The sequence below is a fragment of the Populus euphratica genome, unplaced genomic scaffold (genome assembly GCF_000495115.2).
Source record: "Populus euphratica unplaced genomic scaffold, PopEup_1.0 scaffold25.1, whole genome shotgun sequence".
Lineage (NCBI taxonomy): Eukaryota > Viridiplantae > Streptophyta > Magnoliopsida > Malpighiales > Salicaceae > Populus > Populus euphratica.
This window is the reverse complement of record NW_011499851.1, coordinates 2,440,189-2,453,787: the sequence shown is the minus strand read 5'-3', so window position 1 is coordinate 2,453,787 and position 13,599 is coordinate 2,440,189. Positions and strand designations below refer to the sequence as shown.

The 13,599-nt window shown below is 29.2% G+C and overlaps 1 protein-coding gene across 1 annotated transcript; it reads right to left on the bottom strand.

Annotated features, from left to right (window-relative positions):
* Positions 1–12,185: 12,185 nt before the first annotated feature.
* LOC105121578 (transcriptional regulator SUPERMAN-like) lies at positions 12,186–13,007 on the bottom strand. The gene is made up of 2 exons (XM_011020281.1): positions 12,716–13,007; positions 12,186–12,677 (listed from the first exon to the last, which is right to left on the bottom strand). Exons 1-2 carry the CDS (start codon positions 12,869–12,871, stop codon positions 12,201–12,203), a joined length of 633 nt encoding a protein of 210 aa, XP_011018583.1. The 5' UTR covers positions 12,872–13,007; the 3' UTR covers positions 12,186–12,200.
* Between the last annotated feature and the right edge of the window lie 592 nt (positions 13,008–13,599).

Sequence of the window (13,599 nt, the reverse complement as noted above, 5' to 3'; positions counted from 1 at the left end):
TGGTAGTTTGAACTAGTTTTTATTAGGTCCTATTTTGAATACATAATAAAATTTAATCTGGTTATTTTTTTAATGAAAAATCAAATCGAACTAAGAACCTCACCCCTACATGTATTTATGTAATAACAACTCAAAGATTTTTGCGGACATAATACATATGTTTGAACATTTGTAATGATGCCTACCATATTCAAATTTGTATATATACACTTCCTTGTAATATTTTAAAAATTTATTTATATAACCATCAAGGAAGAAAAGAAAAGGAAAAGGAAATTTATGCAAAAAGCTTGTCATCTACAATATTGTTTAGAAGAATTCTTGTGTGTTTGGTATTGTGGTGTATGGTTCTTTTCAAACGTGTTTTTTTCTTACAAATACATTAAAGTGTTTTTTTTACATCTAAGTATCAAAATCATTAAAAAATACTAAAAAAATATTAATTTAATGTTTTTTTCAAATAAAACACACTTTTAAAACACCTAAAAAAAAAAAAAGTACCGCACTTCTAAACACTTATTTGTTGTCATTTTATTTACAATGATTCTTAGGTGAGGTGAGGGAAAAGAGATAAGGTTTAAGTTTTTTTTTTTTTGAAAAATGACATATTTCTAGATTTGGAAATATGAATCAAGTTTGAAAAATATTTGAAAATAACATATTTTAAATACAACCTCAATTTTGAATATTAATTTTTTAACAAATGTTAGGGGTGTTCAAAAAAACCAAACAACTGATAAAACCAAAAAAAAATAAAAAACATTAACCTAGAAAACCAAACCAAGATGAAAAATCAATTAAGCTGATTTTTAAAACCATAAAATCTTGTCGGTTCGGTTTCGGTTTTAAAACTAAAACCGATGAACCAAACTAAGCCAACAAAAAAAAAGGATATAAATACTACAATTAACCTAACCCTAACAAATTACCCCGCCCTCCATTCTCTATCTCAAAACTAATAACAAAAAAGCCGCCATCCTCCACTCTCTATCTCAAAACTCAAAAGCTAAGACATCCACCCACATCTCCATCTCCTTGGCTTCTATTTTTATTTCTGTGCATCATCTCCATCTTTTATGTGCAACCCATATCTTCATCTCTTTTGCACAAGCCAAACAAAAATCAACATCTCCATCTCTTTGGCTTCTTTCTTTATTTCGATGCAAGCTGTCGGGAAGATCCAGTTCATCTTCTTGTTAAATGGGTAAAGAAGAATAGAGACAGTCAAAATGGTTCTGATTTTTTGCTAAGCATGCTAAAAAAAAACTCCCATAAAAAAAATCAAAAACTAATAATAATTTTAAATGAGCAACTTTAGATTGGTAGTCTAGTGAAAAGTGTGATTACAGCCAGTACCCATGGGAGAAGGCTAGCCTCCTGAATCCAATTTGTCCTTTTCTTTTGTTTTGTAAATTTCTTTATCAACAAATATTCTTATTAATCGGGATGCTAAAACTTTTGGGGTTTTGTCATATTTATAGGATTTGAATAACAAGATTCTGGCTAAACTGAAAAAAACCCATATGTGATAGGATTGGATTTCTCGGTTTTATAGAAAAAAATTTGAATTTCACCAAACTAAATCGGTTCGGCTTGAACCGGTTTTCTATTTGGTTCGGTTTAAATTTTTAAAAATTTATGTTACTTGATTCAGTTGGTTTTTGTAATCTAAACCGAACCAAACCATGAACAACCCTAATAAATGCTATTAGGGAATAACAGTTGTTTACTCAGAAATCAAATGTGCATGTCTTATGAAAATTAATTAACATATACAAAAGTCAACATAAAAATTTATAAAGATCTAGTAACCAAAATATGAGATTTAAGATCTAATGGCCATAAATAAAAACAGTGATAAGCTAGTGTTGTATGAAAGAGAAATAAGAGAAGAAAAAGGAAGGAAAGAAAGAATGGGTCATTGGAGACTCACTAGAGCTCTGTTTTTTGCACATCCAATGCCGTTAAAAATATCTTGATAAAATGATTCTAACCATACCATGAAAAATTATCAAACAAAGTCCTAATTGGTTAGTAATTTTGTTTAAGGTTAATTTTGGGTTAATGTACTTTAGGGTTTGGTCAACCCCTAACAAAATCATCAATAAATTATGAAATTATTTAGTGATTTTTTTATTGTGTGGTTATAATCATTTCATCTAGATTTTTTTAACGATACCAGATGTGTAAAAAATAGAGTCTTGATATATCCCAGATAATATATTCTTTTTTTCCTTCTGCATTTCTCTCTTATGAAACATTAGTTTATCCCTATTCTTATTTTTAAACTATTGTATCTTGAATCTTATATTTTAACTATTAAATATTTATAGAATTTTAACTTTTATATATATTAATTAATTTTGTTGTTAATTTATGAGTAAACATTCATTATTTTCAAAGTGATTATTATAAAATTAATATTCATCATCATATTGTGTTTAAATTATATTATTTTTCAAAAAAAATTCTAACTTTTATATTTTTTAATTTTTTTTAATCAAAATAGAAAATACCCTGGGTTCTATGGAAGGAAAACAGCAATGATTACTGCTTTTTGGGTGACACTTGGGAATATGAGCGCCATGCGCTTGACCACGACTATACCTCAAAACCCTTTCATTCATTTCATTGCCTTACTTTTATACGACTGCTCATTGCTTCTTTTTCTTCTTCTTGTTTTTTTTTCAAAAGATACCCCACGTTCAGCCCTCTCTGTATCTAACTTCTAAACTATCCGAATCTTGGTCGATATAATTACTCTGTCTGTATCCGGTCAAAGGAAAAATAGAAATCGCACAATCCATGCACTATAGGGTTTGTCTCTTTTATAAGTTTCTAGCTAGGGTTTCCCTGCAATATATGGAAGAAGCTTAATTTATATATATTAATAAGCAGTGGACACTGAATTCATGGCTGTTAGATGTCTTTCATTCCACTTCTATATCATTCACAGAATGGAGAGAGAGAGAGAGAGAGGGGGTAGAAAGCAGAGCTGGGCAAGGGTAGAGAAGGGAAGGAAGGTTGGGGACCGTGCAGAGTGTGTGCCGACAAGCACTTAAAATTTAGTCAGGTCATAATGAGTTCTCTTAGCTGATCAGTCTGTCCACCTAAGGTTTTTAGGGTGGGTCTCCGACAGGGAAAAGTTAAAAAGGATACAGTAAGCGGCAGAAACAAATATTACAATTTTTTTTAAATAATATTTGGAATTATATTAAAATAATATTTTTTTATTTTTAAAAATTTTATTTTTAATTCTAACATATTCAAACAATTAAAAACATTAATTTAAAATAAAATAAAATAAAATTCAACTGCAGTCTCAAATAGAACTGCTATACTTTACTTAGGTTTCTATTTATTTTTTAATTTTTTATTTGAAAACATAAATAAAAAACTTGGTTGTTTTGAATCAAACATAAAAATCTGATTATTTTGATTTTTTTATTAAAAAAACCAACAATCATCTTTATAATTTTTGAAAACTACTTTGATTGTGTTTGTTTCTTGAAAAATAGTTTTTAAAAAATTATTTTTCAAATTTTTTTGTGTTTATTTGTCAATAAAAATATTAGTTAATAAAAAATAATTTTTTATTAAAGAAAAATCTGGCTTAATTTCAAGAAAGATTTTTTTTTTATTTTAGGAGGAAAATAATTTTTGAAAGTTATGAAAAATTTAGAAATATCATATTATTTGCTGATTATATCAAATTTGATCCTTAAAATTTTAATTGCTATATATATATATATATATTTTGTTTTGAATATTTATTTTTTAATTTCATCCCTTAAAATTTAATTTTTATAATAACTTTGGTCCTCATTTTTATAATTATTATTTTATTTTTTCTTATTATTTTTTTAATTAAAATTTTTTATTTATTAAATTTGGTCGTTATTATTTTGATTGTTCCTTATTTTATTTGAAGTAATTTATAAAATATTGATTATTATTATTTTAATTTCTTCATTTTTTTTTAGATTTGATCTCTATTATTTTGATTATTATTTATTTTATTTGAGATAATTTATGAAATTATATTTTTTTTAATTTCATTTTCATTCAACCTTTTAATTTGTTAGATTTTTTTCATTATTTTAATAAACTTAAAAAAAATAAAACATTAATATGTTATTTTCAGCTCATTTTTCATGAAATAACCAAACATTGGAAAGTGTTTTTTAACTTATTTTTTATTACATTATCAAACATAAAAAAATAATTCATCTTTTCAGAATTTATTTTAAAAAATTATTTTTTAACAAAAAATGGAGCTTTAGAATGGTTTTAAAATATTTTAACATTCTGTTGTTATCTGTTTATGTTTTGAAAATAAAATAAAATAAATAAATTTTTTATTTCTATTTTAAAACTTCGGATAATGTTTTTATACCAATTCACACCTAATTGTTCCAAAATAAACCCAAAGTCTGAAGTATATCGCATGGGATCAATAATTGAAGTGAGGGACAGAATGTTGGTTGACTTCACAAGGTCTTCGTGCATTATCTGTATATGTGTGAGTGCTAATCAATTAATGTGATTATTATTTTGCTAATCAAGATATCTCTCTTTTGCTAAAAAGTTAATTTGTACTCATCAAATAGTATATCAGCTTATTTATTTACTAAAATTTTAGAAAATGTATGTGTACATAGATAAATTTAAAGCTATCATCTCATAATTTTGATATAAATATATAGTTTCACAGTGATTTGGTTAATTAAGTTAAAATTATAGTTGGAATTGAAGTTAAGCAAAAAATAATTTAATGTGTTTGGTTAAAAAAATACTTTTCAAATTAAGGTTATATATATATATATATATGATTTTTAATTTAAATATTGTAGATTTAACTATTGTTATTATATCATGAAATAAATAATACTTTATATAAAATATTTTATATTATTTCATTAAACTATCTACAATTTTATCATGTATTAATACATTTGATAAGGACTATATTTTTATTGGTTTCGTAAGCGCACAATAACATGAGATAAAATATCATAAGAAATAAAATTGAGATTGAGATCAAATTTTATAAATGTTATGTCATCAGACGATCTCCTTCTAATTTATATAATGTTATTGGATAATGTGAAACACTAGTTTTTTAAATAAAATATAATTAAAAATAAAAAATAATTTTTTTATTGAGTCAAACCTTATTCAATGCATTTTTATAACTTTGAACCGGGTCCGATCTCCCTTGTTCATTTAGATGAACAATGGAGTCCACTATTCACTCAAATGAATTAAATTCACTCTCCACATAAACTAGAAACGAACATAGGAGAAGAATGCAGGAGAAGCAGATAAAAATTACTTTTCATGAGCTGAGGTTCGACCTCAGTTATTAGGTGGGATCCATATAAAAAAATATGTAATTTACATTAACCAAACACTTTAATTCAGCTTCTGCTTCCTGTTGAACATGCACTATATAGGTTTCCACATGAAAAGTAGTTGAATTTTTATGTTACTAAACTTGATGTTTACATGGTGAGTTTTAAAAATAAAAGCTACCGCGTAAATAAACACTTACTAAATTGATTTACTATGACAAATTAAATATTGTAAAACGGTTAAAAAATAAATTTTAATTTTAAAATGAATTATAAAACTTAAAAATATTTAATCAAAATAACAAAATAATAATTATGATAAGAATAAAAAATTAATAAACATCGGGAACTATAATAAAACTCCCTTTTGCTCTATTCATGGTAACAATGTTAAGTAATAGTTAGACGTGTGTGTCAATTTCAGTGACTTGATCTCGGTTAAAGAGTTGACTGAATCAAATTTAATTGATTTGGTAAAAAATCTCTATAATCTTAACACAGAAACTAAAATTTTGCCTAAATCTTATATCTCTTTTAATAACAATTATTTTTTGGGTGACACACCATGTCAACACTTTTAGTACAATTTAATTTTAATATTATATATTCAATTTAAACTAAGTGAAAATGTTGAAAAAACACAAGTTGTTGGTTGAATTCAAAATCATACCCCCCTCTCCTTCATATAAAAGTTATAATTTGTATAAATACATATTCAATGTATTTTAATAATTAATATATTTATAAATTAATATTATTAATTTATTAAATCAATCAATGAGTCGATCATTCAAAACTTTGATCGGGTCAAATCTATGGATTTGACAGCCATGCATGGTAATTGTCCAAGTAAATCTAGATTGCCATAAGGAGTAGCATGCAAACCAGTAAGCTGTTCCTCTTTAACTGGATTTGTCTTAAGGGTACCACAAACAGAATCAGCCAGCTGAGCTTCCTCCTTATAGCGATTAATCTCCCAAATTGCTTGACTTTTCCTCTCTAACCAAATTTTCTGTAAGACCAAAAGTTTGAGGCCAATATTCATATTCACCTTCAAGATTGGACCTGAGCCAACGAACTAAATCCTGCTGAAAGAAACAATTCCTACCTGGCACAGGAACAAGCTGAATCCAAATCCTTTTAGCACAGGAACAATCACGCAGGACATGAAGAGTAGATTCAGAAACACTTGGACAAAAGTGGCAGGGGAAATTGGCAGTCTAAACCGCAACTCATTGCTGAGAATACGATAATGCATGGCAAGCCAAAGAAGGATAGGGTAATCTCTGTAATAATCTAATTTTTTACCCCTCTCAAGTATTCAAAAATATTTCTAACTCATTGGCGAGAATACGATTATGCATGATGGGTGAAACTATCGAATAATATGGTTACATCAATGCATGACAGTCATTAATATTCATTATTACAGTGAAAACCCAAGTATATTTAGGGTATGTTTGGAAACACAATTAAAATTATATTTATAAAAAAAATTAAATTTTTTTGTTTAATTTTTTAAATATTTTCAAATTGTTTTGCTGTACTGGTCTTAAAAATAATTTTTTTAAATAAAAAAATATTATTTTAATATATTTATAAATAAAAAATACTTTAAAACATAACCGTTATTAAATCTTTAAACACATCCTTCATATAAATTGATTGTCTAGGTTTTTTTTTCTTTTAAAACTATATCTTGTATTTAGATTTATGTGATTGTGCATTGACTATTTGTTTCCTTTTTTAGGAAGGTTTTTTTTTTTTTAAATAAAAATCTAGAAGTCTTTTTAGCTAGAGGAGATTGACACTGATAAATGATTTTGAATTTTTCATTAACAGGGTTAGTAGTATTGCCTATTCCTTTATTGTTTTAAGATGACTCAAGCTTAACCACGTGAGGAAGATGCAATCAATACTACATGGATAGTCTAAAATTTGAAATTTCATATTTTTTTTGTAAAAGGATTAGTTATTACTTGAAAAATCTATCTTATAATGCTGGCGTTAAATTTGGTTCTCCTAATTATGACTAAGATATTAATGATACTCCATAATTACATCTATTTATTTACTCTATATATTTGCTTTTTATATTTATTTACTCTGTATATTAACTTTCCATTTCTATGATTGTATAGATTCTATAAATAAAGATTTTCTCCCATAATTAGACTCTTCATCAACTTGATGTCAAAAATGCTTTATTGCATGGTTTTTTTAGGAGAAAGTCTACATGGAATAACCTCCTAGATATATTGATCATAAGTTTATTGTGTAGATTCTATAAATAAAGATTTGCTCCCATAATTGGGCTTTTCATCAACTTGATGTCAAAAATACTTTCTTGCATGATTTCTTTCAGGATAAAGTCTACATAGAATAAACTCTTGGATATATTGATCATGAGTTTACATCTTATATTTGTTGCTTAAAATAACCTCTTTATGATATGAAACAGGCTCCCCAAACATGGTTCTAGTGTTTCAGTTATTTTTTGCTTGGCCTTGGTTTTCTTCTAAGTTATGCTGATTCCTCATTATTTGTTTATCATGGTACTCATGGTGTTCTTTATCTTCTCTTATATGTAAACGATATGATCATCACTAGCAGTAATCAGCTTATGCTTTGTACACTTATCAATCATCTAGCCCAAGAATTTTCGATGAAGGATCTTGGTGACTTACACTATTTTTGGGTATTGAGGTCATTCAAAATGCCAAAGTAATTTTTTTGAGTCAAGCAAAATATGCTCTTGATCTTTTGACTAGTGTCTACATGGTGGATTGTAAATTGATTTCCACTCCTTTTATTATTGGGTCTCATCTCATAGAATCTAGCACTCCTCACTCCGATACTACTCAATTCCGGTCACTTGCAGGAGCTTTGCAATACTTAACTCTTACTTGGCATGACTTGCCCTACAATGTTAATTCTATATGCCAATATATGCATGCTCCTACAACTTATCACTTCCATGCTTTAAAGCGTATTTTGCACTATGTCAAAAGCTCCAATCATTATGGCTTACAATTTTTACAACATTTTTCTTTCACTTTGATGTTCTATTACGATGCAGACTAAGCTGGTTGTCCTATTACCAGATGCTCTACCACAGGCTATGCTGTTTACTTTTTTTAAGTACTAATCACTCGCCTAAGTGTTGAAGCAGAATACCGTGCTTTAGCCATTATTACTGCTAAAAATTTCTAGATACTTTAACTCCCAAAGTCTTATTTCTTGGTGTTCTAAGAAGCAAACCACTGTTGCTCGCCTAAGTGTTGAAGCAGAATATCGTGCTTTAGCCATTATTGCTGCTAAAAATTTCTAGATACTTTAACTCCTTCATGAGCAACATATCACACTCTCTTTTTTGCCAAGTTAGCTATGTGATAACACTAGTGCTATTTTCATTACTTCTAACCCTGTCACCAAATCTCACTCCAAACATATTAATATTGACTATCATTTTTTTTGGGAACTTATTGTAGAAAAGACTCTCTGTCTCTGTTTTGTCCCCTTACACCTCTAGTTAGCTGATTCACAAAAGGAGTGGCCAAATTATAGTTCTTATTGGATCATGACAAGTTGTGTGTTTTTTCTTTTTCCACCATGACAACATTGAGGGGGGGTATTAGAGTCAAATCTAGTTTTGCTAATTATGACCAAGATATTAGTGACACTTCATAATTATAGCTATTCATTTACTTTGTATATTTGCTTTCCATATTCATTTACTCTAGGTATTTGCTTTCCATTTCTATGATTGTACAAATTCTATAAATAAAGATTTCCTCACATCATAATGTTGAGGCATTACATTTACAATCTAATATTTTTTTAAATAAATAATTTCTCTTGATGTATGAAAATAATAATTTATTTATACTTTATTGAGTATTAATGATTTTTTTTTTAATAAAACATATAGAGGTGTCTTGTATATTTTGAAAGCAATCTTGTACATTGCCACCATTTTGACACCTTTATTTTTTTTTTAATTATAATCGAGATAATTTGTATTACCATGAAAGTTAGAGCAATTGTGATAATGACATTATAGAAAAGAGTTCAATATAAGGTAAATGAAAAAAAAATAGAAGTATACATCATTTAATTGGACCACATTAGAATGCCTTTTGAGTCTTTATACAAGTCCATGCTTGTATAATTGAAATTATTATTAGTCTTCAACCATAACACCAAACAATATAGAAAGTTAGAGCAATTGTGATAATGACATTATAGAAAAGAGTTCAATATAAGGTAAATGAAAAAAAATAGAAGTATACATCATTTAATTGGACCACATTAGAATGCCTTTTGAGTCTTTATACAAGTCCATGCTTGTATAATTGAAATTATTATTAGTCTTCAACCATAACACCAAACAATATAGAACAAGTTGGAAATTATGAGATTGGTCCGAGAATTTATCATGAAAAATAAAATTAGTCTAACACAACCAGATTCCCCAATGAATACCATATGCAAGCATAAGAATTGCTTGACTTTAAACTAACACAACCAGAATCCCCAATTAATACCATAAGCAAGCATAGGAATTGCCTGACTTTAAAATCTTTCTTTGAACAAGAACATCCATTTAAATAAAGCTTGATCAATGATGGCAAGCACCATTGAAAACCTAACTATTCCATAAATTTATTCCAAATTTCCAAGACTCCATGCAATGTAAGAAAAGATGATTTGAAGTCTTGAAATGAGCATGACAAAAAGTATAAGAAGCATTCTCATAAACAAAAAACATGTCTCTACTGCATACAGTATCATGTAGTAGGAGCCATATAAAGACTTTAATATTTGAAGGAACAAGACCATTTCAACATAAAGAAGAGTAAGAAAACAAACCTGAAATTATTACCCTATCATAAATTAAAATTTCAAACCTGACCATGTATTTTTCAAACTTGTTAGCCTCCCATTTTCCAACATCATTAGCATTAGGAGTCAAGACTATCCCTTCAAGATCAGCTAAGAGATAACCTAGAATTGAAAGCTTAGAAGCTCACAGATTTCTAATACAACTGAAATTTGTGGTACCACATCGATAATTGTTGAGCACTGATTAACTAACAAATAATATAATTGGGGATACTTCTCTTTCAAAATACTTTAACACTTTAACGGAGGCATTGATTTGACTAGAAATGAACAATTCCTTCATTCTCAACTTTAAATTGAATAATACTCTTCATTGTAAGTTGAGATTCATCATTACAATTAATAATTGAGTAAATACCTTGCTATATACTTGATAAGAAAGAGGCAAAAATCTAGATACCATTTTACTCCCTTATATGTACATGAAATTGTTACCTACTATTAAACAAAAATATATTCTTGGTTATGGAGAATACAATATTTTCAACTTCAATAATGCACAGGATTTGTTATGATTACTTCAAGTTACTATAATTATAAAGTCTTTATAGGTATGAAATAATAAAATAGTATTTAGAATGCAATAAATGTAAATACTTATTAATTCATAATTACTTACAAATGATTTCTTTATAAATTAAACAATATCTTTTTTTTCTTTTCCAAGGTAACAAGGAACCTTTTTTTTATTTATCACAATAATACTTAATTATTTTTAACTATCACAATTACAAAATAATTAACTAAATTATGGAAAGATAAGATAATATCATACTATTTATTTAATAAATTTATTTAATGGTTCATAATCACTTACAGCTCGTTACCAAAATGAATAGTATTTATTTTATTTTTTAAGTGTAATTGTATAATAATAATAGTGACTAGCATTATTACAAGATAATTAGTTAAATTAATGATTGATAAGATAAGTTACCACGATAAAATAAATAAAAATACCAAATTGTTTGTAATTTGAAGGCACCAGCTTGTAATTACAGATCCTTGAAATAACTATAGCAAGCATTGCATAAGGTTCACTCGGCAAGATTCATAGGTTTGTTAAAAATAAAATAAAAAAATAAAAATCCACAATCAAAGAAAGAGTAATTAAAAAGAAAAGAATAAAAATCTCGGTTACCTTTTTGCTTTTGGTACTCCGCTCAAGGGAATGTGATGATAGCACAAATAATCTTGTGGTAGAAACATGAATAAATATATATCTGAAACTACAGGGTACGGCTTTCTAAGGAAAATCAATGCATTGGCTTTGATATGAACTCCTCCTAGAATTGTTTAAATGTCTCTTCGAAGATGCACTTTCTGTAATCGAAATGCTAAAACATAGCAGTTCTGTATTTGTGGAAAAAGAGAGGTGTGAATCCGTCTTAGATATTAATACAAATAGTGCCCGCAGAAATGTCTTCCAGACATGCTTTATACATAGATCCGTAATAGAAAATGACAGTGCAATGCCAACTTTACCGGCGGAGCATTCAAGCCCTAATATTGTGTCCTTTATTTGTCAGTGAATAAATCATTAATTTTCTTTCTTTGAATTTACATGGTGCTTTTCTTTTGCTTTCCTCTTTCAAGTTCCACAGCACCTTGTATTTCACACTCTCTAATGAGCTAATTTTATTTAATTGGAGAAAAAGGGAAAAAACGAACGAGAAAATCTCACTTCAACACGCATAGCACTAAAACAAATAACACTCGAACATACTGAAACTTTTTTTTTTTAGATTAACGTGAGTGTCCGGACCAGCTTGCGCGCACCACGACTAATCTCACGGGCCCTGAAGTTAACGACCATGTAAACCTCCAGTGGCCATCATATGAGCAACCAGGACTCGAATCTGAGATCATAGAGGGAGCAAACCCCTTAATCCCAAGTCCTTACCACTTGACCATGGTTACATACTGAAGCTTTCTTATATGTTATGGTTGGGGTGGTGTTGTCGATCTGTGCCCTAGCCGGAGCTCTAGATCAAGTTCTTCGTGTGCCAACTCCTTAAAGTTGTTTTCGCTGTTGATATCATTGCTATTATCAATGGATGCCGAGGGCCCGGCTTTGATTGAGTAACAATGAGAAGTATTTATCTCAGGTGGAGCTGCTAGAAAATTAAGAGATTTCTCTATCAAGTTGTTATGGGGATATGGTGTGATAGAGAGAAGAGTAGAAGGTGAATCAGTAGCACATGCATTCATAGTTGCGGGAGTGAAGACTCCATTAGGGTTTGGTAGTCGGTAAAGTAAGCATAACCCGGCATTTGGGGGAAATTCTTGAGTTGGGATTATAAAAGTGGACGAGGAAGAACTGGAAGTTGATGAGTTGGGGTTGATTGAAGGCTGTGTTTGGTGGAGCCTAGCGCGGTCACGGCGGTGAACATTCATGTGACCCCCTAGGGCTTGGGACAATATCATTCGAAAGTTTAATTAATTATAAGAAAGAATGAGTTCCCTTCTACAAAAGGTGCAAGTATAAGACCTCGGTGGCCAAGTGGTGCCGTTGATGTTGCCTGTATCCTCTGCGAAGGCTCTAACCTCCCATGAATCATCCTCTTCTTGAGTTTGCTTAGGGTTCCACATCCAGACACTAGGTGTCTCATTCGGGTTCAGTTGATGTTGATACTGATTTTGTTGAGATTGAGGTAATTTTTGGAGTTGGGTCAAGGAGAGAAGGCCAATCTCTGCAGCCATAGCACTCGTAACATATGAGATCGGTGATAGAGGTGATGCGGAAACAAATGCAGAGAAGAGTTAAATAGGGGATGGGCTAGCTAAGGTGAGGGATCGAGACAAAAGGAGCCCTAATACCGTGGTTATCACCAAAATCTTGTACCAAGCAATTGGAATTTAGTAAGATTTACATTACAATAATTTTCCCACCCAACTAGCTATCCTCACATGTAAGGACAACATTTCTAATAACTTTGGCTTCAACGCCCCACTGTTTACTGGTTCAATTGCATGCCTCGGTGCATTTTTCTCTTCGTTCAATTGTGCGAAACAAATAATTAGTGCATAAGGAACAATATCATTCGCAAGTTTAATTAATTATAAGAAAGAATGAGGTTTCCATTGATTTCAATTAAACTTGGAAGGTGCTATTGACATGCTATTTTGCGCATTTACTGGGACTTCTGTTAATGGAGTTTCTTGGCCTTCCCAGGATAGCGACATAATACACATGGTGCATGTCCTTTGTCTCTATACTTTATGATGTGACTCGTTCAAGATTCACCCAAGTCCCATAAATTAAGTCTGGTTAATTATTTTAAACTAATTAAAAAATCATACAAACAGATGTAGTAAAGTAATTAAAATGGAGGCTAAT